The sequence below is a fragment of the Bemisia tabaci genome, chromosome 8, assembly GCF_918797505.1.
Source record: "Bemisia tabaci chromosome 8, PGI_BMITA_v3".
Lineage (NCBI taxonomy): Eukaryota > Metazoa > Arthropoda > Insecta > Hemiptera > Aleyrodidae > Bemisia > Bemisia tabaci.
The window spans coordinates 21,974,807-21,999,124 of NC_092800.1; the positions used below are offsets into that span (position 1 = coordinate 21,974,807).

Genomic DNA, 24,318 nt, shown 5'->3' on the forward strand with positions numbered 1-24,318 from the left:
TGTAAATTATAAAGATTATAGAATCGAAGCGGAGTTTGAAGTATTTTATTTGAAGTTCATTAATACTCCATTTGGAATGCATCTAGATAAGTTGAATGAAATAATGATAACACAGGTTGGATTTTTCTTGGATACTATATTGTTCGTTACATCAGTGTAGCTCTTTGTTTACAAGAGTTATCGATGTTTATCACAAAAAATCCGAAGGAATATCAGTTCATACTTAGTAAATAAATAGGACACATTCTATCTAACCTCGTTTGTGATTTTATTCTGACTAATGACTCAGGCTATGCATATGCATATTTGCTGCGCTTTGAAGTATAAAAGGAACTACATTTATTCTGGCAGGAGCTCTGAAATAAATTAGAATATATGCATGACAGGACTCATGTCACAACAGACATAGTTCCTTTCGATGAAAATGCTTCCCTTAAATGCGGATCTAGTGCCTCGATTCGTCAGATATATTTATTGTACTTACTATGACACGTAATTTGAACGCATTTACGATGTTAGTGTACAAAATATTTGTGATTCCGAGTAAACATATCTTTTGCAAATAAATTCTCTCAGATGATGAATAGAACAGAGTTTAAGTTGTTTTTACTTGCAACACGGAAGGATACATGGATTCTTGTTCCTACAAAAATGACAAGATAAAACGAGGGATCATTCCCTAATTTTACTGCAATATTAATGTGGAGAAATATTGATATTTACAAAAAAGAATAAATAATTTTCATAGTGAGCATCAATTGTGACTAAAATGAAAAGCTCAAGTTTAGATTTCGAGAACTTAAATGACAAGCAGATTTCACTCATATCTATAAAAAATCGCCACCAAATCTAAGCTTGAGTTTTTTCAATCTACTCACTATGAAGCAAACTCACAATCAGTCCTTGAAGCCTTAGGTAAGTCAGTCTCAGTGGTTACGCTGCTGCATTCTTCGGTAAAGTTCTTGGGTATATTTTGACCGGATATCCATTTTTACTTCGGGCCAGCAAGTCTATTTTCAAGGATATATCAGATAATTTACACGTTGTTTCGGCTCTGAAATTCCTGAGGAATGTTGACATGACAGTTTTCATCGACAGCATGGCATATTTAGATCCTGAGAAATGAAAAAAAGCAGACAAGTAAGAAAATGAAAATGCATGTATCCTAAAACATATGTGTTTTTAAGTTGGGTTGACATCTTAATTCATATACTTGTTCTAATTAATTAAAGAAATATATTTCAATATTACGATGCAGCATGATGTTCTTTGCTAAATTAAAACATACATACTGATAAGTATTCATGGATATTCTGATAAATGAGGTATACCGGTAAGCAAATGATCGAAATTTAGCTAATGCAACAAGAGAAGGGCTGTGACTGTGGACGTCTTACGTATCAAATACAGGTCAGCAAGTATTTTGATGAGTACTTCTTTCAAAATTTCTCCCTTCCTCATTGTAATATTGCGAAAAGTTGTGTTCTCATTTTGCTACATGAAACATGAACGAAACTCGAGCTCTGCGATGACATTTTGAAATGTTACTGCTTATCAATTTCCAGTTCAATTTTTGTAAAATAAAGTACGACGCTCACGCCGAAGAACAAGAAGGAGAAATATGAGCACTTTGTAAAATGGAACAAGTCCATTGAGTGAATGAGTCCAGGTGAGCCCTTAGCAAGTTAAGGTTAATAGTTTGCGGAGTTCATCTACAAGATAAACTAATGTCCTTTCATAAACAACCTATTCATTTATGTAAAATAATCAAAACTCACCAATGCATCCTCGAGGTCCTCCACTGAAAGGTATAAAACTGTACCGATGGCGATTTCTGACACTCTCCTCTGAGAAGTTTTCGGGATTGAATTCATGCGGATTTTTGTATAAATGAGGCAGTTTATGCGTTTTCATCGGGGAAATTAAGACTGAGGTTCCTTTGGGGAGCACGTAATTTCCTGGAATCCATGATTAATATTCGCAAATAAATAATTGGCAAAATAAAATTATGTAACAACATCAATATTTGCCAACGATTACTAAGGACTCCAGATACCGCATTGAAATAAAAAACGGCCCCCAGTCCCCTGCAGCTCCAGGGTAGGCAACCTTAGGGTGCGTCAAAAAAAATGAAAGTCTGAAATGTTCCGCTCCCCAGGCGGCAATCGATGACGTTTGGTAAAAAAACATGTTTGCCAAAATTTGGGCCAATTTCAATCACTTTAAATGGTGCCAAAGGTCAATTTTGTGATGAAATTATGATATTTTGGTTTAGACCTCGATTTCGTACAAAAAACTCGATTTTACGCTGAAATCGTGCGTTTACGAGATAAATGTCAAAGAACTCGACTTGTAGAGGATGAAATTTTACACTAGGAGGACGTCTTTGTAACCGATAAAAATCAAATTGAACTAGAAAAACTCAACTCGGTATTTATTTTTTTGGTCCTCAGAATTTTCGAGGTCTTACTAAGTAGAGGTTTAAAAGACTCATTTTTCACGAAAATAAGTCGAAAGAGGGTATAAATGAACTGTAGGCAAGTGTTGAGGATGCAAATGTCATCAGAACTTCCTCAGTTTCAAAAAAAGTTCCAACTATTTTGCACAATCCTCCAAAAAGTGTACGACTCGAGAAGCAGGATCGTGCTATAACAGTAGGGGGAAAGTGCGGTTTGACCGGGAAAAATTTCGTAACAAACTTTCCCTATGTAATCGTCATCAGTAGGTCCCCCTGAACAACTTCCTAAAAGTTAAAAATGGCCCCACCCCGGACTATCCCTCAAAAAAGTTAAAATTGAAAATGGCGGCCGTAATAAGAGGGTCCGGGAAATCGGTATTTTAAAATGCTCATTCTGTCTCATCATGTGAGGTAGCATTTCCTATGTAATTTTGGTCGTAGATTTCATAAATGAATTCCGCAAGGCCTCTTCTGAGCTTACGTTTCTCTCGGTAGTCGTATGTTTCCTTTAATTTCCTTTATTAAATACATTTATAACATCAAATTTAAGTTTCATGGCCATAAATACATGCAAATAAAGACACTTCACTTTCCTTGTTCCTTCGGTGAATATTTAAAAAAATGCAACCTCCTGCCTTTCACATTTGGCCGCCATCTATGATTTGGAGCGCCCCCTTTGGCCGGAGGGCCTTGCGGAATTTATTTATGAAATCTACGACCAAAATTACATAGGAAATGCTACCTCACATGATGAGACAGAATGAGCATTTTAAAATACCGATTTCCCGGACCCTCTTATTACGGCCGCCATTTTCAATTTTAACTTTTTTGAGGGATATTCCGGGGTGGGGCCATTTTTAACTTTTAGGAAGTTGTTCAGGGGGACCTACTGATGACGATTACATAGGGAAAGTTTGTTACGCAATTTTTCCCGGTCAAACCGCACTTTCCCCCTACTATTATAGCACGATCCTGCTTCTCGAGTCGTACACTTTTTGGAGGATTGTGCAAAATAGTTGGAACTTTTTTTGAAACTGAGGAAGTTCTGATGACATTTGCATCCTCAACACTTGCCTACAGTTCATTTATACCCTCTTTCGACTTATTTTCGTGAAAAATGAGTCTTTTAAACCTCTACTTAGTAAGACCTCGGAAATTCTGAGGACCAAAAAAATAAATACCGAGTTGAGTTTTTCTAGTTCAATTTGATTTTTATCGGTTACAAAGACGTCCTCCTAGTGTAAAATTTCATCCTCTACAAGTCGAGTTCTTTGACATTTATCTCGTAAACGCACGATTTCAGCGTAAAATCGAGTTTTTTGTACGAAATCGAGGTCTAAACCAAAATATCATAATTTCATCACAAAATTGACCTTTGGCACCATTTAAAATGATTGAAATTGGCCCAAATTTTGGCAAACATGTTTTTTTACCAAACGTCATCGATTGCCGCCTGGGGAGCGGAACATTTCAGACTTTCATTTTTTTTGACGCACCCTAAGGCAACCTGTTTAGCGGTACGCCATACTTCGAGCGAACGAATATACTGCTTGCCGTGTGTTTGACCGGTTTCGCCGTGCTGTGCTAAGTTTGGTTGAAGATTCACGGTCTTAAATTTTCTTATGTTTTAAATTGTTAAAAAATGCCGAAAAAACCACAAAAAAAAAAACAAAAAACAAAAAAAACAAAAAAATAAAAAATTAATGCAAATATCTCTGCTCAATTTTCTGAGTCCATTTACCATGACTAGTGACTAAAATGAACAATTTTCGCAATGTGCCGTTCATAATCTGCACATTCGAAGTGCAATTTCCCATGCACTTCCATTATAAGTGGGCTAAAGTATGGCATACCGCTACAAAAGTTGCCTACCCTGGCGCTGCAGGCGACTGGGGGGCCGCTTCTTTCCTACGGCAAGTATACGACGTGCGGTATCTGGAGTCCTTAGTAATTTTTGAAGAAGATAATTATTAATTGTAACTGAAATATCGGCGCACTATGGTTATTTTTCATTACATCGTAAACATTTATATTGCAATTTTATATGAAAACAAGTGAAGAAAGAGTAATCCTTTGTAATTGTGTAGGAACACGCAGTTTTTTAATTCCGCCTACAAATTTTTATCGTGATAGGAGGAAGTAAAGTAGAATCATTATCCAGATAATCTTTCACGAAAATACTTGTACTTACGGATAGGAATATCATCAGCTGCCTCTCGAATGAAGATGGGTCCAGGAGGGAACATTCTTAATGTTTCCTTTAAACATTGCTCCAGGTATGTCATTCTACCTAGATCTTCCATGGTGCAGTCTCTGTCACTTTCACCAAATATGCTCACTTGTTCCGCGTACGCCTTGTCCTGAAAATATCCATACACATGTAAATATTCACTTCGTTTTAGCCTCAAAAATAGGAAATCAAACATTTAAATGGACTGCATTTTGCAATTTGGACCTATAAATTCTGGCTCATCTAAAAAAACACATATGTGCATAGGGAAACTAATGGCACATACGTTGTTTTTAAACTGGGCCGGAATTTATAGGTCCATATTGCAAAATGCAGTCCAAATATGCTGGGCTAATCTTCCTCTAAAATATGAAGAATCTCCCCGGTATCTTGCTTTAAGCTGGTGAACCATTGATTTATTGAAACTATTATTGTAGTATTCGAATAAATTAGTGATTGTTCAAAGAACACATAAGGAAAGAAAAGAGGAAGTAGTAGAATTTAAGAGTAAATTTCTGTTTTAAAGTATCAATCGGCTATCAGGCACCAGAGGGGTATTCACAAAAATTAAGATATGCTCAATAACATGAATAAATTAGTTTTGAATAAAAGGAACCATTCTGGAAGTTACCTGAAGTTCCGGATACATGGCTAGCATTAAGGTGCAGAAGCAGTTCGTGATTGCACTGGTTTCGGTGCCCTAAAAAAAAACAATTTCTGTCAACAAACATGATCATGAAAGAAAGAAAAGCGAAAAACGTGAGGGAATAAATGGAATTGGAATGGAATCTATTAAAAGTAGAGCGCATGTGAAATTATAAAATCATCTATTTCATTAATCAAAAATTTCCCTAAAATGCATGTTATAGCAGGGTTTGAACTTCCCAATGTCGTGTTCAAAAACTTTAAATGTAGATGAAAACATGGAATGATTAGCTTCTTGCCAATAATTGAAAATTTCAATTACCGGTGGAGCGTTAGGTATTCGTCAAAAAATCGGGATTTTTGACAATCAATAAACAGCAACATAAATATTTCGATCTATTTTCATCTGACAGATCTGTCTTAGTTTTGATTATTTATTATTTTATAGGAACCGCAAGGTTTCAAAATGAGCGATTGTTTATCATGTAACAAGCGATCATACATACTTTGTTTTTTCAACAAATGATGGCTCATAAATAATTGTTGTAGATTTTAACTCACCCCGACCATCATGGTTATCACATGATCTGTTATGTCTTGGTCCGTAAAGTTAGCTCCTTCTGCAGACATCTCCAGTAATATGTCTACGAATACCTTGATCTTTTTCTTTGCTGGAAAAAAGTAAGATTTTTAATTGAAAATTCTGGAAGTATAATATTAAAAGGAGTGAATGCGTACACAGGCGCAAATTAAAGGACAATCAGTTTCTGTCTGTTTTGTCACTAAGTGTATGTATGCGAAGAAATCTTTCGAATAAAATCAGAAAGGTAACCCTTATTATTTATTTAAAATAGATCCGGATACATTGATTCATTGAACTGGTGACTTGGTGAGATAAGGCATAAAACATAGGGGCATTTTTTGTAGCTTATTTATATTATACAGCTACAAGCAAAATCTTGGAAGCACTATATCTGACGAACTGCCGGACCGATAAGGATGATCTTTACATGTATGTCATCTGTAGTAGATGTAGATGTGCAAAAAATTATGAAACCCCGAACTTTTAATGTTGTAGAACTTTTAAAGCTCATGTCACTTAAGTCCAATGTTAATAGCGTGAGAGATATGTCGTTTCCGCTAGAAACGTCAAGGTGTGGGATTCTACCTGCGTGCGACTCGAATAAACAATAAAACAATGGAAAAGCTCGTGAAGGACTCCTCATTCGAAGAGTTGAGGGACGGTACATCGCTCAGAGTTCAAGGTTCAAGGTCCAAGGTATAAGGTTTAACCCTTTATTGCATAGCGTTGCATGAAAGCAACAAATGTTTTTTGGGCTTTGATCCTCTATGGCATGAAATTGCGAAGATATCCATCGAACAATTTTGCCTACACATATGCGTATAGGGCCCGCGAAGCGGGTCTGAGGGCGCGAAGCGCCCTCCCGGGGGTTGGGCCGCGTAGCGGTCAGGGGGCAGGGCCCCCTAGTATGAATAATACGTTTAAATGCAAACTCTGGATTTTGTGCGACCGTTTAAATGAGATAAAATGTATGACAGGACGTTTTTGTCTCCCATTGTTTTCAATTTATCTTTTTTCTTGGATTTGGGGTTTTATTTTTTTCGTTTTGTTATGTCTGGAATACATTTTCTAGCTTACCTCCCAATTCGTCCTCGTCCGTCTTAACTTCTTTTATGAGTTTTTGCCTTTTTTCAATAAACTCCTCCTTTTTGCGTCTGATTACCTGTAAATAAATTGAAGAACATTTGTTATTTAGTAAAGTAACATCAAAAGTATCACTACAAATAAGACAAACGGAGCCAACACAACATGGAAATGGACTAATAGTGCAAGGGAAAGGACGCGCGTTGACAACGGCGCAGAGATACAACTATTCGTGCTTGATGGATGTCCGTGTTGCGTCTCCAAAATTGAAGGCGCTATGGCGTGAGGCGTGAAATTGCAATGCTCCGCTTAGTGCTGCCAATGAAGTGTCGCTCATATTCAGGAGAAAACTTAAAAATGAGATCCGAATACGTCTCCCCTCTATTTGGCTGTGATGACACCAGATTTTTTTCTTTTTTTCAATTTGACGTCTGAATATTTTTTAAGGATATTTTTGAAGACCTTTGTCAAAGGCTCATATGTGCCGGTCCCATATGGCTTGCGGGCTACTTTAGTTTTTAGCAAGCCTCGGAGTAATTTGACCCAGTTTGGGCGTCTGAGGAAGGTGTGCATCGCATATTTCCGCTCGTTGAGATTTTTCAGCGAATGTATTGAACAGAAATCAGCACTGATTAGAAATTCAGTATGTTTCTAACCATCTTTATATGCATATTACCAATAAATTAATCAGTCTGGAGAGACGCCTTCCTCATGAATGTTAGGCAAACTGCATCACTCCGTGTAACGTTCATTTTTGCAAACCGAACAGAGAGAAAATAGAATCGTTGCTTCTACAATGCTTACAACGGAGTCCAGGTTCAACTTACTTTTACACTTGTAATTACAGTGTTACTCGTCTGGTACCATACACTTCGGTCCCAGTTACAAATGCTACACGTGTCTGGGATCGAAATAATTTCTACCGAACACTTTACATTTTAACGACCCTCAGATAAATAGGTTTGACCTGGAATCCACTGCGTGAGCTTTGTGAGAGCAACAATTCCTCTTTCCAAGTGAAACTGACAGCGAATGGTTGGCAAAAGGAATTTACGCTGTTCGCTATGTGAATTCTACTAGACAGAGATAACTCTAACTCACAAGATTTGGAAGTTGTTTGAGCTTCATGTAGATTTGATCAAATCCGTTCATGTAAGTCACTAAGTTGAAAATGACGTCAGGATGTAGCCAAGGTTTGTAGATTCTCATTGAGTCATGCACTGAAGCTCTGTATTGAAAGAAAAATAAGCAAAAGTTATTGGAGGACCAATAAAATGATATACAGATTCATTCTTGAAGATGTATCAATAATTTCTGATGTAAATATACGATGAAGTAGGTCATGTTTACATAATATGGTTTCAACATGTTAGGTAGTTAGTTAGTTAGTTGTTTAATTATATCATTACAAAAGGAAATGATACTTCACAAATATATACCCATAAGTTTCATTGAATTTGACGGTTGATATTAATACATGAGGTTTTCTAAAGCCGTGATTCCTTTATCGTTGGATGAACAAAATTGGAAAACTTTGTCGTTCTGTTGCTATTTTACGGTTATCTAAAATAATTTTTATCCGTGATTATACTAATCTATAATTAGTGCAACTGACTTCTGATACTGTGTTAATGATAGTTTTAACTCGGAGCATCTTACTTTTGTGCGTGGGTTTAAGGTTAACTTAATTTTGGAATTTCTACTTACTCTTCGAGAGCTCGGGCGAATTCCATTTCAGGACTATGAGCATCGTGCGATTTACTGATTTTCAAATCATAGCCTAGAGTTGTTTCTAGATTAAGGAAGGAATAAAGAAAATTAGGCAAATTATGAAGAAAACCAACACAGGAAAAATTCATATTTTATTCTCCAGTTTACAGTCGAGAAAAAAAAAACGTGAGATGAGCAATATTCCAGATGTGAGACGATAAGAGATTGATTCGCCTTCAGAAGCGAGGATAGGCAAAATTTGCTTCTCCATGTTGTATTAGTGGTGTCGATCTAGTATGCTTATAAGTAGGACAATGATGGCAAATCATTGCACGGGATGAGTTTTTTTTTTTTCAATTTTATCGTTTTTTCTTTTTGTGAATATTACACATACTTAATAGAGTTAGAATGTATGAACATTACACATGAGGTTGATCAAATTAGTATTTTTGCTGGATAGTACTGAAAAATCAGCACATTATCTCATTTAAACCCATGTAAAATACCCATATTTTGTCGCACAATCTGGCGACCCTGCGAAACAAAGACAGACGCTGGGCAATTTTCTTGATTCGCAGTTCCTGCATAAAATTACAGAAGTCAAAACAATCATGCCTTTTTTTTCACTTTCAGAAGTACCAACTTTTTCTGCAGTAACAAGAATCGTACTTTTTTCTAAGCCAGTTTTTTATACCAAACGAGACATATTGTGATTTCAGCATTTTAAAATCATTGAAAATATTACTTGAAAATATAATTTCCTCAGAAAATGAATCAATCATCAAAATTCGAAGTTAGGGACCTCTTAGTCCAGTCTGGGTGTTTCAAAATATCCGCTTTAAATCAATTTTTTGGATGAAATGAAACATTACAATTTTTCTCATCATGTGCATAAATGTTCCTTTGAGATATTTTACCCATCAATAAAAAATAAGTCACAAAAAAAAATAATAAAATAAAAATCAGTTTGAAAAAAACATTTTTGAAGAAGAGTTTGTTTCTGCTTATACTTTTGTTTGAAAATACTCACGACAGATTAAACTGAGAGCTACGCTGCTGACAGCAGGCCACAGATCAAATTCTTCAGGTTTACCAACTTCGCACCGTAGCATATCGATTAACTCCTTGGCTTTCTTGTTAAAAACGGGAATGAACTGCTCCAAAATAATCGGATTGAATGCTGGATTCAATATTCTCCGGTGTCTTCTCCACTTATCAACTGCAAAGAGAGCATTAGAATCAATAAAATTTAAAGGGTGGGCAGGAAATAAAACCGAAAAAAAAACCGAAATTATCTTGATGACTCAAGGAGGATTCGGTGGATTTGGAGGATTTCTTCACTTAACCAATAAGCTACGGCTGGATAAAAATAAATTTTTGAATATCCGGCCGGAAATATCCTTTAGAATCCCTAAGCATACGCTTCAAAAAATTTAGGAAGTAAAGCTAGATTTGTTGATCGCATTAAATTGCAAAGCCCTCTGAGAATAACAAAGAGAGATTCTGATCGAAAGATACGGCAAAGAATAGGAAAAGCATGCTGTGAAGTATTACGGTTAATTCTTACTTGTACCGAATCTGGATGAAAAATTATAAATAATAAACAATGGTTAAATAGTTTACCTGGAGCAGAGAACAAACCCTCGCCGACCGTGTTTTTGAAGAACTTGTACATTTCGTCTTTTTGCAATGATCTACTGTTATTAAGTACGATCTGAGAGGAAAATCGGAAAAAAGCAACAATTAAAGGTAGCAAATTTTAATTAAAACGCAATCAAAAAATATGAATGAATAGCAGAAAAAAAATTGCAATTTATGATATTGACTTCTTCTAAGTAATAAAATAATTATTGAATCATAATAAGGTAATATAATCAAAGTAAGATTTTATAATGACACCTATGAAAAATATTTCAGATTTTTTTCCGTTTTATTCTTTACGCATAGAAGCATACAAATCGTATGTTACTCTTATCTTCAAAAGCTCAGGGGTGTTGGCCATGATTAAAGTATCAACCCCCTTCATCTTAAATTATTTTTATTATGAGCTGAAATTCGCACCGTTCTACAGCTTTGCTGTCTGAAACTCCGTAGTTTTAAACTCAAGGTCAGGCATTGCAGTAAGATTACTGTCACATGTTTAAAAGTGTAAGATATGTGTTATCACCAATATTGCGTCATAAATACGTTACCTGCAAATCCTCTGGTTCAGCGATTATAACGAACAATTTTGAGCCCACCCAGAATCGGAAAGGGGAAGGAAACGAGTCCATATTTTTCTCGATATTCTTAAAAACCTCTGAAAAGAAAACGTAATTTTTTAATGAACATTGAGAATAATATGAGTATGTCACATCACATTTCCCATTCGTCTGTAGTTCCGTTTAGCAGCATTGGCGGATGTGGCAAATTGGCAACATTGTATTTGCTCCATTTAAATCTTTTGAAATGTATCGATCCTTGGAGGGGCCAGGTGCTCCGACAAGAATCGATTATTTAGCTTAGGTTTAAATGGAGGAAATCTGGCGTTGCCAAATTGCTGGATCCGCCCTTGTTTAGCAGAAATACGTCCAATTTACAAGGCTCATTATGTCATTTCACTTTTCCTCCACTTTCGTCGGATGAAAAGTTGGATCGTGTGGTATAGACACAAGAACGCAAAACTCGGGAGAAAAGTTGAACAGGGACTTGGATATGACGTCACCTGCAACTTTCCGACTGACATTAGCCGAAGCTGTATATCTTCAAAAACCGGAAGCTGATAAAGATACCCGATTGCCGTTTAGGGCTATCACACGGCAGCGATAATTAAATTGCATCTGGTAGAATTTAACCTTTCATTAAATTTTCCGTCCGATTTTGTCTGACAAAAGTTGAAAAGTGTAAATTGGGCTCCAATTCCACTTGATCTCGTGATCAGATATGACAAAAATTAATCAGAATTTTCATTGACGCACTGGAAAAAAAAACACATTGGATCTAGAGTCCAGACTCTTGAAAACACTGACAAGAAAAAATACTCTTGATTCAATCAGATTTTTGCTTGGATCAAAAGGAAATCCGCTCAAATTAAGAGGCTTGGTTCTTGATTTAAGCAGAAATTCGATTGAATCAAGAGTATTTTTTCTCGTCGATGTTTTTAATAGTCTGGACTCTAGATCCAATGTGTTTTTTTCCAGTGCGTACCCTATGTTTTTTACGGGTTTATTTAGGGGCCTATGGTTTATTTACGGGTACTATGTTTATTAAGGGGCCGATTACCGGACTTTAAGAGAGAGGAATAAGATACTTAGAGGAAATACAATTTTATTTAAAAATTGACTGGTGCGGAAATATGAATTAAATTTTTGCCAGAGAACCAAAATTAAGTTGATATTTTTGTAAAATTTTGTACAATAAGAGGAGAGGGAGGAAATTCCAAGTCTTTTGGGATGAGTTCCCTCGCACTTCCAATTCTCTTTCCTGTAAATAGAGGTGGAGATTGGTATTTTTATGTTATGTAACAATCAGATAGCCCAGTACTCTAGAGAACAATACGAGGATAAATCTTACTTTTTTCCTGAAAATGACTGCGACATGTCACTTCCAGTCTCAATGGACCAGAGCCAGACTCTTTTTGGATTTGCAATGTCAAGGTCGCACGCGCCGCGTTCCGCGCGACGAAACGAACTAGTTTACGATAGTTTTATGTGTAACGTCAACGGAACATGAGAATGTCAAGTTCGGAAGTGGACACTCGTCTAATTAAATAAGTTATAATTCCGAGTTAGTCGCCTTTGTCCACGGCGGCCGAATAATTTCGCAATTAACGAATCCATTTGAATACCTTTTTTACGGCGCGCGAACAGTGTTGTCACGTTTTTGAATAAAAATAGACGAAATTTGACCCCGATTAAAAACGCATCGTTTGAGAATATCGTGAGAAATCTGGCACTCTGATGATTATGGAAGCATTGTTTTAGGGTTTTGCAGAAATGGTTTGTTGTGATCGCCTTGAATACTGTGACGCACTCCTAGACTGAAACGAGGAAAACCTCCTCTGACGTCGGTGCTGCGCAAAAATGCCCAACTTAGCGAGTTGAATCACCCCAACAATGTAATGTGCAGCTCCAACAAGGTTAATGCCGCTTGTATTTCAATTTAATCGTAAGGGTGCATCTATTGAACTATACTGCCGAGCTAAGGAAGAACGCCGTATGAGCCTTCAGACGTTGCCAAGTTTCCTCTGATAAAAACCAAATTTACCGGGAAAATTGCGAATATTATTTCCAAAATTTTCAGACAATTATGTACGCAATTTAATCTAAAATATCTGAGAATTTCAAGGTAAAATATGCAAGAATGTTGCCAAAAATACATGGTTTATCAAGAGAAATTTGACAACTCTCGAATGTTCATACGGCGCTCTTCCTTAACACGACGGTATAAAGGTCGTTCATCCATTGGATAGTAGCAGTGGCGCGGCGCGAATGATCAATTTTCGATATTTTTTCATTAGGAGCTATAGTAAAGAATCGATTATTAAAGTGTTCCCTATTTATCGATATATTTCCTTCGGTTTAAATGACAGATCAATCGATATTGCAATAGCACGCATCGCCACTGGATGGAAGTTACCTACTGATGAGCGAGGATGATCTAGAGCTGCATAAAGGGTGCGTTAAGATGAGGGATGGGATGGATTGGATTCAGTAATAAATGGCGTCTTACAATTGAAAAAATTCAGAATTCTTGTGGCATAAAATTTAGGCCAACGTCAAGGAAAATTCGAGGATTCGTTATACATTGAAGAGAGGTTTTAATTAACTACACCCGTATCTCTTGAGTTAAGTGTGAAAATACATTACGAAGGCGTGACAGAAAGTAAGGGATGAAAAAAGATGGCTTAATGCAATTGTGCAAACGAAGAAAAAACAGTAAAAAGGTGGCCCTAACTGTAAAACATACTGTTCGGGCCACATTTTACGGGGCTTTCTCTTCGTTTATACGATGGCATCAAGTCATTATTTTTCACCCCCTTCCCTCTGGCCAAGCCTTTGTTCAATGTATGTCCTAACTCTTCTCAAAGATATGAATATTGCTGAGTAAAGTCTCTCCTTATTGTATAATGAGTCTTGGTAAAATAGTGCTGGGTTCACACTATTTTGTGGGGAACCCATCAAGGCCAAAAAAGTTCACAAATTTCAATTAGAGCCAAAAATTTGAGCTATAATTAGTATCAGTACAAGACTGAGGGGGAAAGTGTTCAGCTCCGGAAGATGCATTGGCAATTTTGATACGTTTGGATGCACTGCTCACTGACGAGTGTAATCTACTGATGAAGTCTAAGAAGAGCCCAAACGTTACGTCTCTCGGCGTTCCCTCAGTTTAATATTCCGATGCATCCGTCTGAACAGAACATTCCTCCTCTTAGTCTTGTACCTACTGATACTTATTAGGGCTCAAATCTTTTACTTTAATTGAACATTTTTAACGTTTTTGTTCTTGCTTTTCCCGCAAAATAATGTCGAGCCTGCCTCCTTACAGCCTGCCTTTACCACCATGTCCCATTGGGAAATTGATAAGCAGGCCTAGAAGCCAAACAATTAGAAAAATTGATAGGCATAACTGTAAAATTCCATGATAATCACACACTTGGCTTGGAATCGGATTTTTTTAAACTGTATGTTTTAGGCCTCAATCATAAGAAGATTTTGTGATGTATGCAAAATTTACTAAAAACCCTGCAACACTTAGCCAACTTCCCTAGGTAGGTTAAAAATGTGTACTACACATGCTGTCTTATCAAACAGCTGATACTATTACTTCTAGGTTAGATGAATGTAGTATAGTTTTCATTCTCTATAGAACGATCGACAGGTAGGAGGTTCGAAGGTGTGTCCAAATTTTCTCAAGTAACAATTCATTTTTTAGTGAAGTTCAGTGTTGTTATTTGACTCAACATTTCAATATCTTCCATCTACATAACTATCCAACTCATCTTTCACTAGCACCAATGTTCCGATCTGAATTTTTTCATGCTTCATATGCCATTTATTGAGGGTTTGAAGAATTTGAAGATATTCTTTTCCCAACAAGCCGTCAAGGGTCATTATACCCCCCAAAATTTATCGAAATTGCATTAAACGTAAAATTAAAGCTCAGTAACTGCGCGTTTAGTTGGGGATTCGTCTTCGTTAAGATATTTTAGCAACTTGACACGTTGACTGAATCATGCAATCAAAATGACAGAGTTAGTTCTTGATTGGACATTTACTGAAAAAAAAATAGTTCTGTTCACAGGGCTCTTGCACTTTCTTTGTTGCTACCGAAGTTTCCATTATTAGGACAGAGTACGCTCACGACCGAAGCTCTGTTCTTACAACGGGAAAGCTCTGTAATTATAACAAAGAAAGTGCAGGATCCCTATGAACAGGAAGTTCTGTAGCCAGCTCCGACTATTTTTTTGCGTGTTGAGCCAGTCGAAATGGCTTTTATTAGAATTCCATGGAAAGTTGCGTTTACTTACCATCAGGAGTTCCAATAAACTCCAGTCCATTTCCTACGATAGGCAAAGCTGGCGGTCCTGGAAGCTGGAACGAAAACTTGAAGAGATGCCTTTTCTTCCATGTTGCGATTATCAAATGGCTCGTGAGAACTATCATGAGCGTGAATAACAGCAGGGGTGACAGCAAGAACATTTTCTGAAAAAAGTGAGTGCGTGATCGATATTTGATTTTGCGATCCCATTCATACGGGGGCTCAATTTATTTCATTACATGAGTAGCTAGAATATGGGAAGTAGCCCGCACCCAGCTGTCAGACTGTGCAGAAAAATCCGAATTATTTCGCGATGGTGGATATGTGATATGTAAGTTATAGTATAAAATCTGGCAACAATGTTTTATGTTATGACGTCACCAATGTTGTAAAATTGTGCAGAAAAATCGGAATTATTCCAGGGTGTTGGGAGTGTTTTATTGTATGACATGTCAACCATGTTTTTCAGTTGTAACGCTACCAGGGTTGAAAGTTGAACTAGAAAATTTGAATTAATGAGGTGAAAAGGAGTGCGACTTTTAGAGTCGGCTAGCGCTGGTCCTGAGAAAGAGCGGACGAGTGCCAGCTGTCCTGTAGAGGACCTGGTTTGTGCGCTTGGAAGCGCTTAGAACACCCCACGAGATAGCTCGGTCGGGCTGGCCCAGTGTGATAGCACTCCGGGCGATTTGGACATGGAAGTCCACGTTGGTTTTTGCGCTTGGAGACGCCGTAGAGACCCCAAGAGACGGCTCCTCGGGCTGGCTCAGTGCGGTAGCGCTCCGGGCGATGTGGGCATGGAAGACCCGCAAGTCGTTGGAGCCGGCTCCATTTCCACAGCCCCCCCACATTCGAATCTTAAACCAAAAATTATATCATAATTTTGTGCTAATTTTGTGCTATTTTGTGCCGCAAATTAAAAATTTTGTGCTGCAAAACTAAGGGGGGAAACGCTCCTCAAAATTGGGGGGGCTGTAGAAACGGTAGCCCCCCCACTTTCGAATTTTCGAAAAAAAAGAATGCCATAATTTTGTGCTAATTTTGTGCTATTTTGTGCCGCAAGAAAAAAATTTTGTGCCGCAAAATTAAGGGGGGTAGCAGCATTCCAAATTGGGGGGGCTGTAGAAATGTTTGCCCCCTGTTTCGATTTCTCGGAAAAGGAGTATGCCATAATTTTGTACTAATTTTGTGCTATTTTGTGCCGTAGCAAGACTTTCAATTTTTTCAAATTTAAGGGGGAAAAATTGGTATTTCAAAATTGGGGGGGGGGCTGTGGAAATGTTTGCCCCCCTCTTCGATTTCTTGAACGTGGAGTATGCCATGCTTCTGCTTTATTTTTGTGCTATTTTGTGCCGTAGAGATATTATTCATTTTTGTAAATTTAGGGGGGTAAACGGGCACATCAAATTTTGGGGGGGCTGTGGAAATGTTTGCTCCCCTTTTTGATTTCTTGAAAAAAAAGTATGCCGTAATACTCTCATAATTTTGTGCTATTTTGTGCCGCAAAAAGAAAATTTTGTGCTCCAAAATTAGGGGTCTTAAATACCACCCAAAATTTAAGGGGGAGGTCGCAGGTGCGGCAGCCCCCCACTTTTGAATTTCGAGAAAAAAAGCACGTCATAATTTTGTGCTAATTTTGTGCTATTTTGTGCCGCAAAAAGAAAATTTTGTGCTCCAAAATTAAGGGGGTTAAATACCATTTCAAATTGGGGGGGGCTGTAGAAACGATAGCCCCCCACTTTCGAATTTCGAGAAAAAAAGTACGTCATAATTTTGTGCTAATTTTGTGCTATTTTGTGCCGCAAAAAGAAAATTTTGTGCTCCAAAATTAGGGGGATTAAATACCACTTGTAATGGGAGGGGCGGGGACTGTAAAACAAGTTAGCGCTCCGGCGGAACCCGAATCTTCCGCTCCGGAGTCGCAGGCTCGCAGGTAGCCGGAACCTTTGCCAGCGCAGCGTGGTCACATCTCTCTCCGCTTCGACTTCTGCCCATGGAAACGGACGGAAAGGGCCAAGCACCGTGGCAACTTAAGAAAGATCCGGGCGGGAGATCCGGCGCGACGCTCTTTGCACGGGATATTTAACCACCGAGATTTATCCTATAATCATTAAGGATCCTTTTCGGAGGGTTATATACAGTTGGGTGTCAGCGAGTTCCAAATCGAATGTTGCTCTACTGTTTTTATTTTGCACGCTACCGATTATTATTTACTGAATCGAACAGTTTTGAGAAATAAGTGATTGCCTTTCATTTCAGAAGCAACAACAATTTTGACACGTATCCATGCAGCGAAACATATCATGAGGGGACCATTTTTAAGGAATGTTTCAGAAAATGTGTTATCGTTGATTTCAAGACCTCCGAAATCTACATATAGTTGTGTTTTTTTTTTTTTTTTCTTTTTTTTTTGAACTGTCAAGCACATCGAGTGACGCTATCGTTTTATGTTCCGGCTTATTATCGGGTAAGCATGGTGGTGGCAATAAGACTACAAAATATAGATGAAAATATATTTTCTACTGAGTCGAAGGTGAAATTGAGGGTAAAAGGGTCCATTTTTACTTACTCTTACCTCATCAGAAAAATCTCTAGATTGTCTAGAAAATCCCTGAAACCCTACAATTTCCGGAAAATCCCTAGATCTGGGGATAAATCCCTAGATATCGGATCACAGCCTGTTACCGTATATCTGGGCGGGGGGGGGGGGGGGGATCAAATGGGTCACTAAACCATGAACGAATTTTGACTTGCGAATATAGTTTTCTGAAGGAAAATGACGCGTAGAACACGATGCGCACATTAAAAACGCGAACAAATAACTCAATAACCGAGAAATGCGCAGTTCAAATCGCTCAACTTATACGCAAATTTAAAACGCCCCGGTTTCGCGCCGCGCCGAATGATGTCATCCGGCACCAATCAGAAGCGGGCGCGGGTTTCCACGACTTCCGTCAAATGTCTATCTACTCTTCGTACATGAAAACAATACTAAAGTCGAAATCATATCTTTTGAATTCAAGACTTGAATCTCACTCATATGTTAGCTGTAATAAACGAGCAACAATTCCACATTGAAACATGTTTTATTTTAACAAACATCAGAGGATAATGAGAGGAGATTGCGATATGACTACCGCAGTGCGTCAACACCGTCAGTTTCCCGCCATTCGGGTGCGTTTGGAATGTCTTGCAGTTTTTAGATTTTTCAAAAGCGGGTTTCTCCGCGATTTAGGCTCCATAAAAATGCGGAAAAATCACCACGTTATCTACTCACATTGTACTTTCAGAATATTCAATAAAATAAACAAGGTTTAGTGACCCATTCTTTTGGCACCAAGTGGCAAGAACCCAAACCCGGCTCTGGCCTGCTAGAATCAGATTTTGAAAATGTGGCTGAGGTCTTTGCATATTACGTGGTGTAGTCGCGAATTCCCCCATTCAACCAATGTAAATTTTAATTTTTTGTCACAGTTCGTTTGAGCGTTTCACTGGGTTGATTTCCATGACTTTCCGGCTACCGACAGGCGATAGTCCCTAGATGAGCCCGCTCCATGCGGAGTTTGGCAATATGACCCAGGGTTCTAATATTTGGGTTGACTGGTGAGCTGGGCAAGGGTAGGGGCAATAAGCAAAATTTGAAGTTCCCTACCATGAAAAATGACGGGAATTTCAAATTTGGCGGAAAATCGACCAAATTAGAGATATTGAATTTTGGTTTTTTTAGTCTCAGTTCGTTTGGATGATCAACCGGGGTGATTCTCATGGTTTTCGCGGCTACTAATGGAAGAGAATCCCTGAAAAATCCTGCTCTATACTGAGGGCGCGATACGATGATGTCTGGACCTGAGGTTTTTCCAGCACACGCTGACACCAGCGCAACCACATCTCGGCCGATGCCGGTCTCCTTTAAACATAACAATAGACCGCTCGGCATCAATGGATCTCAATCCGTTGGCCTTCCCTGTGGCCTATTGGAGCTCCAAAAAAATTTGATGACATTTTTAAGATTTGCTTCGACTTTAACTCTCTTAGTAAACTTACATTCTGCGGAAAAATCAGATTACAATGAACTAAATTTTTTTATGATTTGTAGATATACAACGGAGATGTCGGTCCGCAAGTTGCAAATTCAGCAGAAGAAATATTGGACCGCATTTAGCAAAAAGAAACCAGCGTGATTACAGTGTTTTCAAAATCGTGCGACTACTTTTTTTTCTTTTAAAAATACGAAATATATGTACTGTATGAAAATTTACAGAATAACTTCCCTTCAAAATTAACAAAAATTATTTAGTCCTACTTGGGGAGATTTTTTTTTTTAGATAATTATGAAAAAGCAATATTTTAACAACACTGTGACTGCGCAGGTTCCTTTTTGCTAAATGCGATCCTATTGATCTTGCTATGCCGCAGAATCACGTATTTTCTTTGGTTTGACCACCGATATGCTCGAAATTTTACCGCGAATTTGAAAATATAGACTAAAAACACTTTTTTTGAAAAAATAAAAAAGTTGCACTCGCGAGCTGTCTAATCCTCGGTTGAAATGTCGAGGGTCAGATTCAGGTAAGCGCGAGACAATGGGGCAGCGATGTCGAGCGTGCCGAGTAGCGGTCTAGAGGATTGCTGTGTTGCCAATTACGAGATGATGGTATTTACTCATTCGATTTTCCAAACATCGTAGCGCGCCCCCGGTATACTTAAATCGAGCAACAAAGGCCTGCGAAGCGGGCCCTTTGGGGGTTGGACTGCATAGCGGCCAGTAATTAAAAATGGCCCATCATGAAGAACAAAAGCAATAGCATTTCTGGTTCCGTGATCGACCAGCAGGGGTATACAGGGTGTCTCACGAAAAACGAGCCACCTTGAATATCTGCCGAACGCGTCGGAATTTCGAAAAACGGTAAAAGACGTGTTCGTTTATATCGAGGGGGACACCTTTTGGCGTATTCGACATTTTCCCAAACCGCGGGAGGGGCGCGGGGCGGGGGATGCCCCACCCGTAAGTCGAACTTTTCAAATGGCACCCCTACTTTTTTATTTCAGAAATCAATTCTACGCAAAAAAACAAGCCACCCTGTCCAAACCGAATGTAAATCGGACAATTTTTCAGTGATTGACAGAGTTTGAAAAATTTCAAAAATTCTTAAACATTGCACTTTCGATAAAAAAATAAAAAAAATCTGCTGCACTCGAAATCTGGAGCACGCGGAGCCCTTCTTTTGCGACATTAAAATTCGTTATACCGAACATTTCCGAGGGGCGCTCATCGGGAGGGAGTAGTAAGTTTTAGACAAGAATTATTAATCTTTTTTATGAAGCAAAAAAAACCGTGTCCATGAAGAAGCAGATAAGTAGAAAAACAAATGGATTAGCTTTTTTTTTTTGGGGGGGGGGGGGGGGTCAATGACTTGAGCCGGACCTTGATACTTCTGAGGACGCTATTTTTCCGCGGTGCGTTGATTTTCTACTTAACTGCTTCTTCATGGACACGGTTTCTTATGCTTCATAAAAAAGATTAATAATTCTTGTCTAAAACTTACTACTCCCTCCCGATGAGCGCCCCTCGGAAATGTTCGGTATAACGAATTTTAATGTCGCAAAAGAAGGGCTCCGCGTGCTCCAGATTTCGAGTGCAGCAGATTTTTTTTATTTTTTTATCGAAAGTGCAATGTTTAAGAATTTTTTTGGCGGAGAGTTTGGTTTGATACAGCAATTCCATCGGGCGTGGGAAATTTTTGAAAAGAGCATGAAAAAAATGTTTCAAACTCTGTCAATCACTGAAAAATTGTCCGATTTACATTCGGTTTGGACAGGGTGGCTTGTTTTTTTGCGTAGAATTGATTTCTGAAATAAAAAAGTAGGGGTGCCATTTGAAAAGTTCGACTTACGGGTGGGGCACCCCCCGCCCCGCGCCCCTCCCGCGGTTTGGGAAAATGTCGAATACGCCAAAAGGTGTCCCCCTCGATATAAACGAACACGTCTTTTACCGTTTTTCGAAATTCCGACGCGTTCGGCAGATATTCAAGGTGGCTCGTTTTTCGTGAGACACCCTGTATAGGGTGTTGCAAGACGATGCAAAAATTTTCAGGTTGCTAGGGTCGCTCCGAAATAGAACAGAATACATTGATCGCAATCAAGCGGAGTGATGTGACTAAAGGGACCGGATTTATCATATCGATGGCTATAGTGGCCCAATCACACATGAAAAAATTTCTTTTGCGAATTTTTTTGGTCTTACTCCCTGAAATCAATTCATTTGAACAAAAAGACTCTGCCAAGTTTCAGACAAATTGAATAATATTAACCCATGCCGACTGAGCCGTCTTTTTTACATAGGATTTTACATTGAAGAACACTTTTTTTTTTAGAAAATGCAATTTTCTGGGGAATCGGTAATTTCTAGAAAAAATCTGAGACCGTAGTCGGAATAAGCCGAAAAAATTGAGAGGGCAGAGTCCCATCATACACTTCAAAAACAATAAATTCACCTCTCGTTTTAGCGGTGAAACATGGGAAAGTGCTTTTATGAAGGATAAATGACGGTATAAAAATTTCAAATAATTGCATAGGTCTGCGTCCGAAAACAAAGCTTAACATACGATGGTTGTTATTGATGTGTTTTTTACGCTGTGTCCGATAATACTATCCCTATTTCTTCATCTCATCAGCATTTCCTGGAATATATACATATTTTCTCGTAAGGAGGGGGGTTTACCATTGATCGACGTTAAAGGTATAGTCATTCATACCTTGTCTAGAGGCCCAATGTGCAGTGGTTTTCCTCAGAACCATGAATACCACACCAAGATTTAGAGAGTATTTGTGTGGGCACTTTATTTGAAACCAAACATCGGCACCTAACGAAAAATGGTGGAAAAATTGAATTTTGTTATTAAAAGTTGGAAAAGAGCACAGGGCGCATTCCAGTGAGGTAATGTAAACTAGATTTCGGAGGTCTTGAAATCAACGATAACACATTTTCTGAAACATTCCTTAAAAATGGTCCTTTCATGATATGTTTCGCTGCTGGATACGTGTCAAAATTGTTGTTGCTTCTGAAATGAAAGGCCAATCACTTATTTCTCAAAACTGTTCGATTCAGTAAATAATAATCGGTAGCGTGCAAAATAAAAACAGTAGAGCAACATTCGATTTGGAACTCGCTGACACCCAACTGTATATAACCCTCCAAAAAGGATCCTTAATGATTATAGGATAAATCTCTCTGGTTAAATATCCCGTGCAAAGAGCGCCGCGCCGGATCTCCCGCCCGGATCTTTCTTAAGTTGCCACGGTGCTTGGCCCTTTCCGTCCGTTTCCATGGGCAGAAGTCAAAGCGGAGAGAGATGTGACCACGCTGCGCTGGCAAAGGTTCCGGCTACCTGCGAGCCTGCGACTCCGGAGCGGAAGATTCGGGTTCCGCCGGAGCGCTAACTTGTTTTACAGTCCCCGCCCCTCCCATTTCAAGTGGTATTTAATCCCCCTAATTTTGGAGCACAAAATTTTCTTTTTGCGGCACAAAATAGCACAAAATTAGCACAAAATTATGACGTACTTTTTTTCTCGAAATTCGAAAGTGGGGGGCTATCGTTTCTACAGCCCCCCCCCAATTTGAAATGGTATTTAACCCCCTTAATTTTGGAGCACAAAATTTTCTTTTTGCGGCACAAAATAGCACAAAATTAGCACAAAATTATGACGTGCTTTTTTTCTCGAAATTCGAAAGTGGGGGGCTGCCGCACCTGCGACCTCCCCCTTAAATTTGGGGTGGTATTTAAGACCCCTAATTTTGGAGCACAAAATTTTCTTTTTGCGGCACAAAATAGCACAAAATTATGAGAGTATTACGGCATACTTTTTTTTCAAGAAATCAAAAAGGGGAGCAAACATTTCCACAGCCCCCCCAAAATTTGATGTGCCCGTTTACCCCCCTAAATTTACAAAAATGAATAATATCTCTACGGCACAAAATAGCACAAAATTAAAGCAGAAGCATGGCATACTCCACTTTCAAGAAATCGAAGAGGGGGGCAAACATTTCCACAGCCCCCCCCAATTTTGAAATACCAATTTTTCCCCCTTAAATTTGAAAAAATTGAAAGTCTTGCTACGGCACAAAATAGCACAAAATTAGTACAAAATTATGGCATACTCCTTTTCCGAGAAATCGAAACAGGGGGCAAACATTTCTACAGCCCCCCCAATTTGGAATGCTGCTACCCCCCTTAATTTTGCGGCACAAAATTTTTTTCTTGCGGCACAAAATAGCACAAAATTAGCACAAAATTATGGCATTCTTTTTTTTCGAAAATTCGAAAGTGGGGGGGCTACCGTTTCTACAGCCCCCCCAATTTTGAGGAGCGTTTCCCCCCTTAATTTTGCAGCACAAAATTTTTAATTTGCGGCACAAAATAGCACAAAATTAGCACAAAATTATGATATAATTTTTGGTTTAAGATTCGAATGTGGGGGGGCTGTGGAAATGGAGCCGTTGGAGCCGTGGATAGCTCGGTTAGAGATGGACTAGCGCGCCGATGGAACAGAGGTGTAGGTACTTGGAGGTACTCACCGTAGGCAGTTCTCTTCTTGGCGGTTGAGCATCGACTGGTAATGAGACGCGCGACCGCTCGCCTTTTATAGCCGCGACGCGACGCGCGGCCGCGTGATAAGAGCGCGCGACGCGACGTACTATGGTCCAATAGCCCGATTTAAGCGGCAATAAATCGGAAAAATGAAGTTTGGAAAAAGTTCGATTTCAATACGTAGATCGATAGTACATACTGTAAAGAAGACTCCTGTAAAATATCATCTAGATTGAAACACTGATAAAGATGTGACAAGCCTGGGAAGTGCGGCGCGCGGAGCACTTCTGAGTACGCTTCCAGTTACCGAGCGGCAGTGCTGTGTTTAAGGGCTTGTGTTCGTTGTTTCACCGTAACTGAAAGTGTTTGGGTACTTGATTTACAAAATATAAGGTAATTTCTAGATGTTCCATGCTGAAACAATTCTTTTGTATCATGTCTAATGCTCTAGATTAACCCTTAGACATAGTCAGTTTTTTCAATAAAATCGCAAAAGTAGGACCCA

The 24,318-nt window shown here is 38.7% G+C and overlaps 1 protein-coding gene across 2 annotated transcripts; it reads right to left on the reverse strand.

Annotated features, from left to right (window-relative positions):
• Positions 1–116: 116 nt before the first annotated feature.
• LOC140225302 (cytochrome P450 4C1-like) lies at positions 117–23,914 on the reverse strand. Of its 2 annotated transcripts, none has more exons than XM_072303730.1 (13): positions 23,801–23,914; positions 15,218–15,392; positions 10,902–11,008; positions 10,333–10,423; positions 9,740–9,928; positions 8,707–8,791; positions 8,101–8,227; positions 6,994–7,078; positions 5,895–6,004; positions 5,320–5,388; positions 4,650–4,818; positions 1,779–1,958; positions 117–1,115 (listed from the first exon to the last, which is right to left on the reverse strand). In XM_072303730.1, the coding sequence occupies exons 2-13, from the start codon at positions 15,387–15,389 to the stop codon at positions 934–936; spliced, it is 1,566 nt and encodes a 521-aa protein (XP_072159831.1). In that variant the 5' UTR covers positions 15,390–15,392; positions 23,801–23,914; the 3' UTR covers positions 117–933. The 2 variants fall into 2 exon arrangements, with proteins under 2 accessions (XP_072159831.1, XP_072159832.1); XM_072303731.1 differs by lacking the exon at positions 23,801–23,914 and adding an exon at positions 21,981–22,244.
• Between the last annotated feature and the right edge of the window lie 404 nt (positions 23,915–24,318).

Excerpts from the sequence above, each read along its gene's own strand:
- LOC140225302 (XM_072303730.1), bottom strand. The coding sequence starts at position 15,389 with ATGTTCTTGCTGTCACCCCTGCTGTTATTCACGCTCATGATAGTTCTC. Across the intron at positions 10,424-10,901 it reads CTGAACCAGAGGATTTGCAG|ATCGTACTTAATAACAGTAG; the intron begins GTAACGTATTTA and ends TTTTCCTCTCAG. Across the intron at positions 4,819-5,319 it reads CCATGTATCCGGAACTTCAG|GACAAGGCGTACGCGGAACA; the intron begins GTAACTTCCAGA and ends GGATATTTTCAG.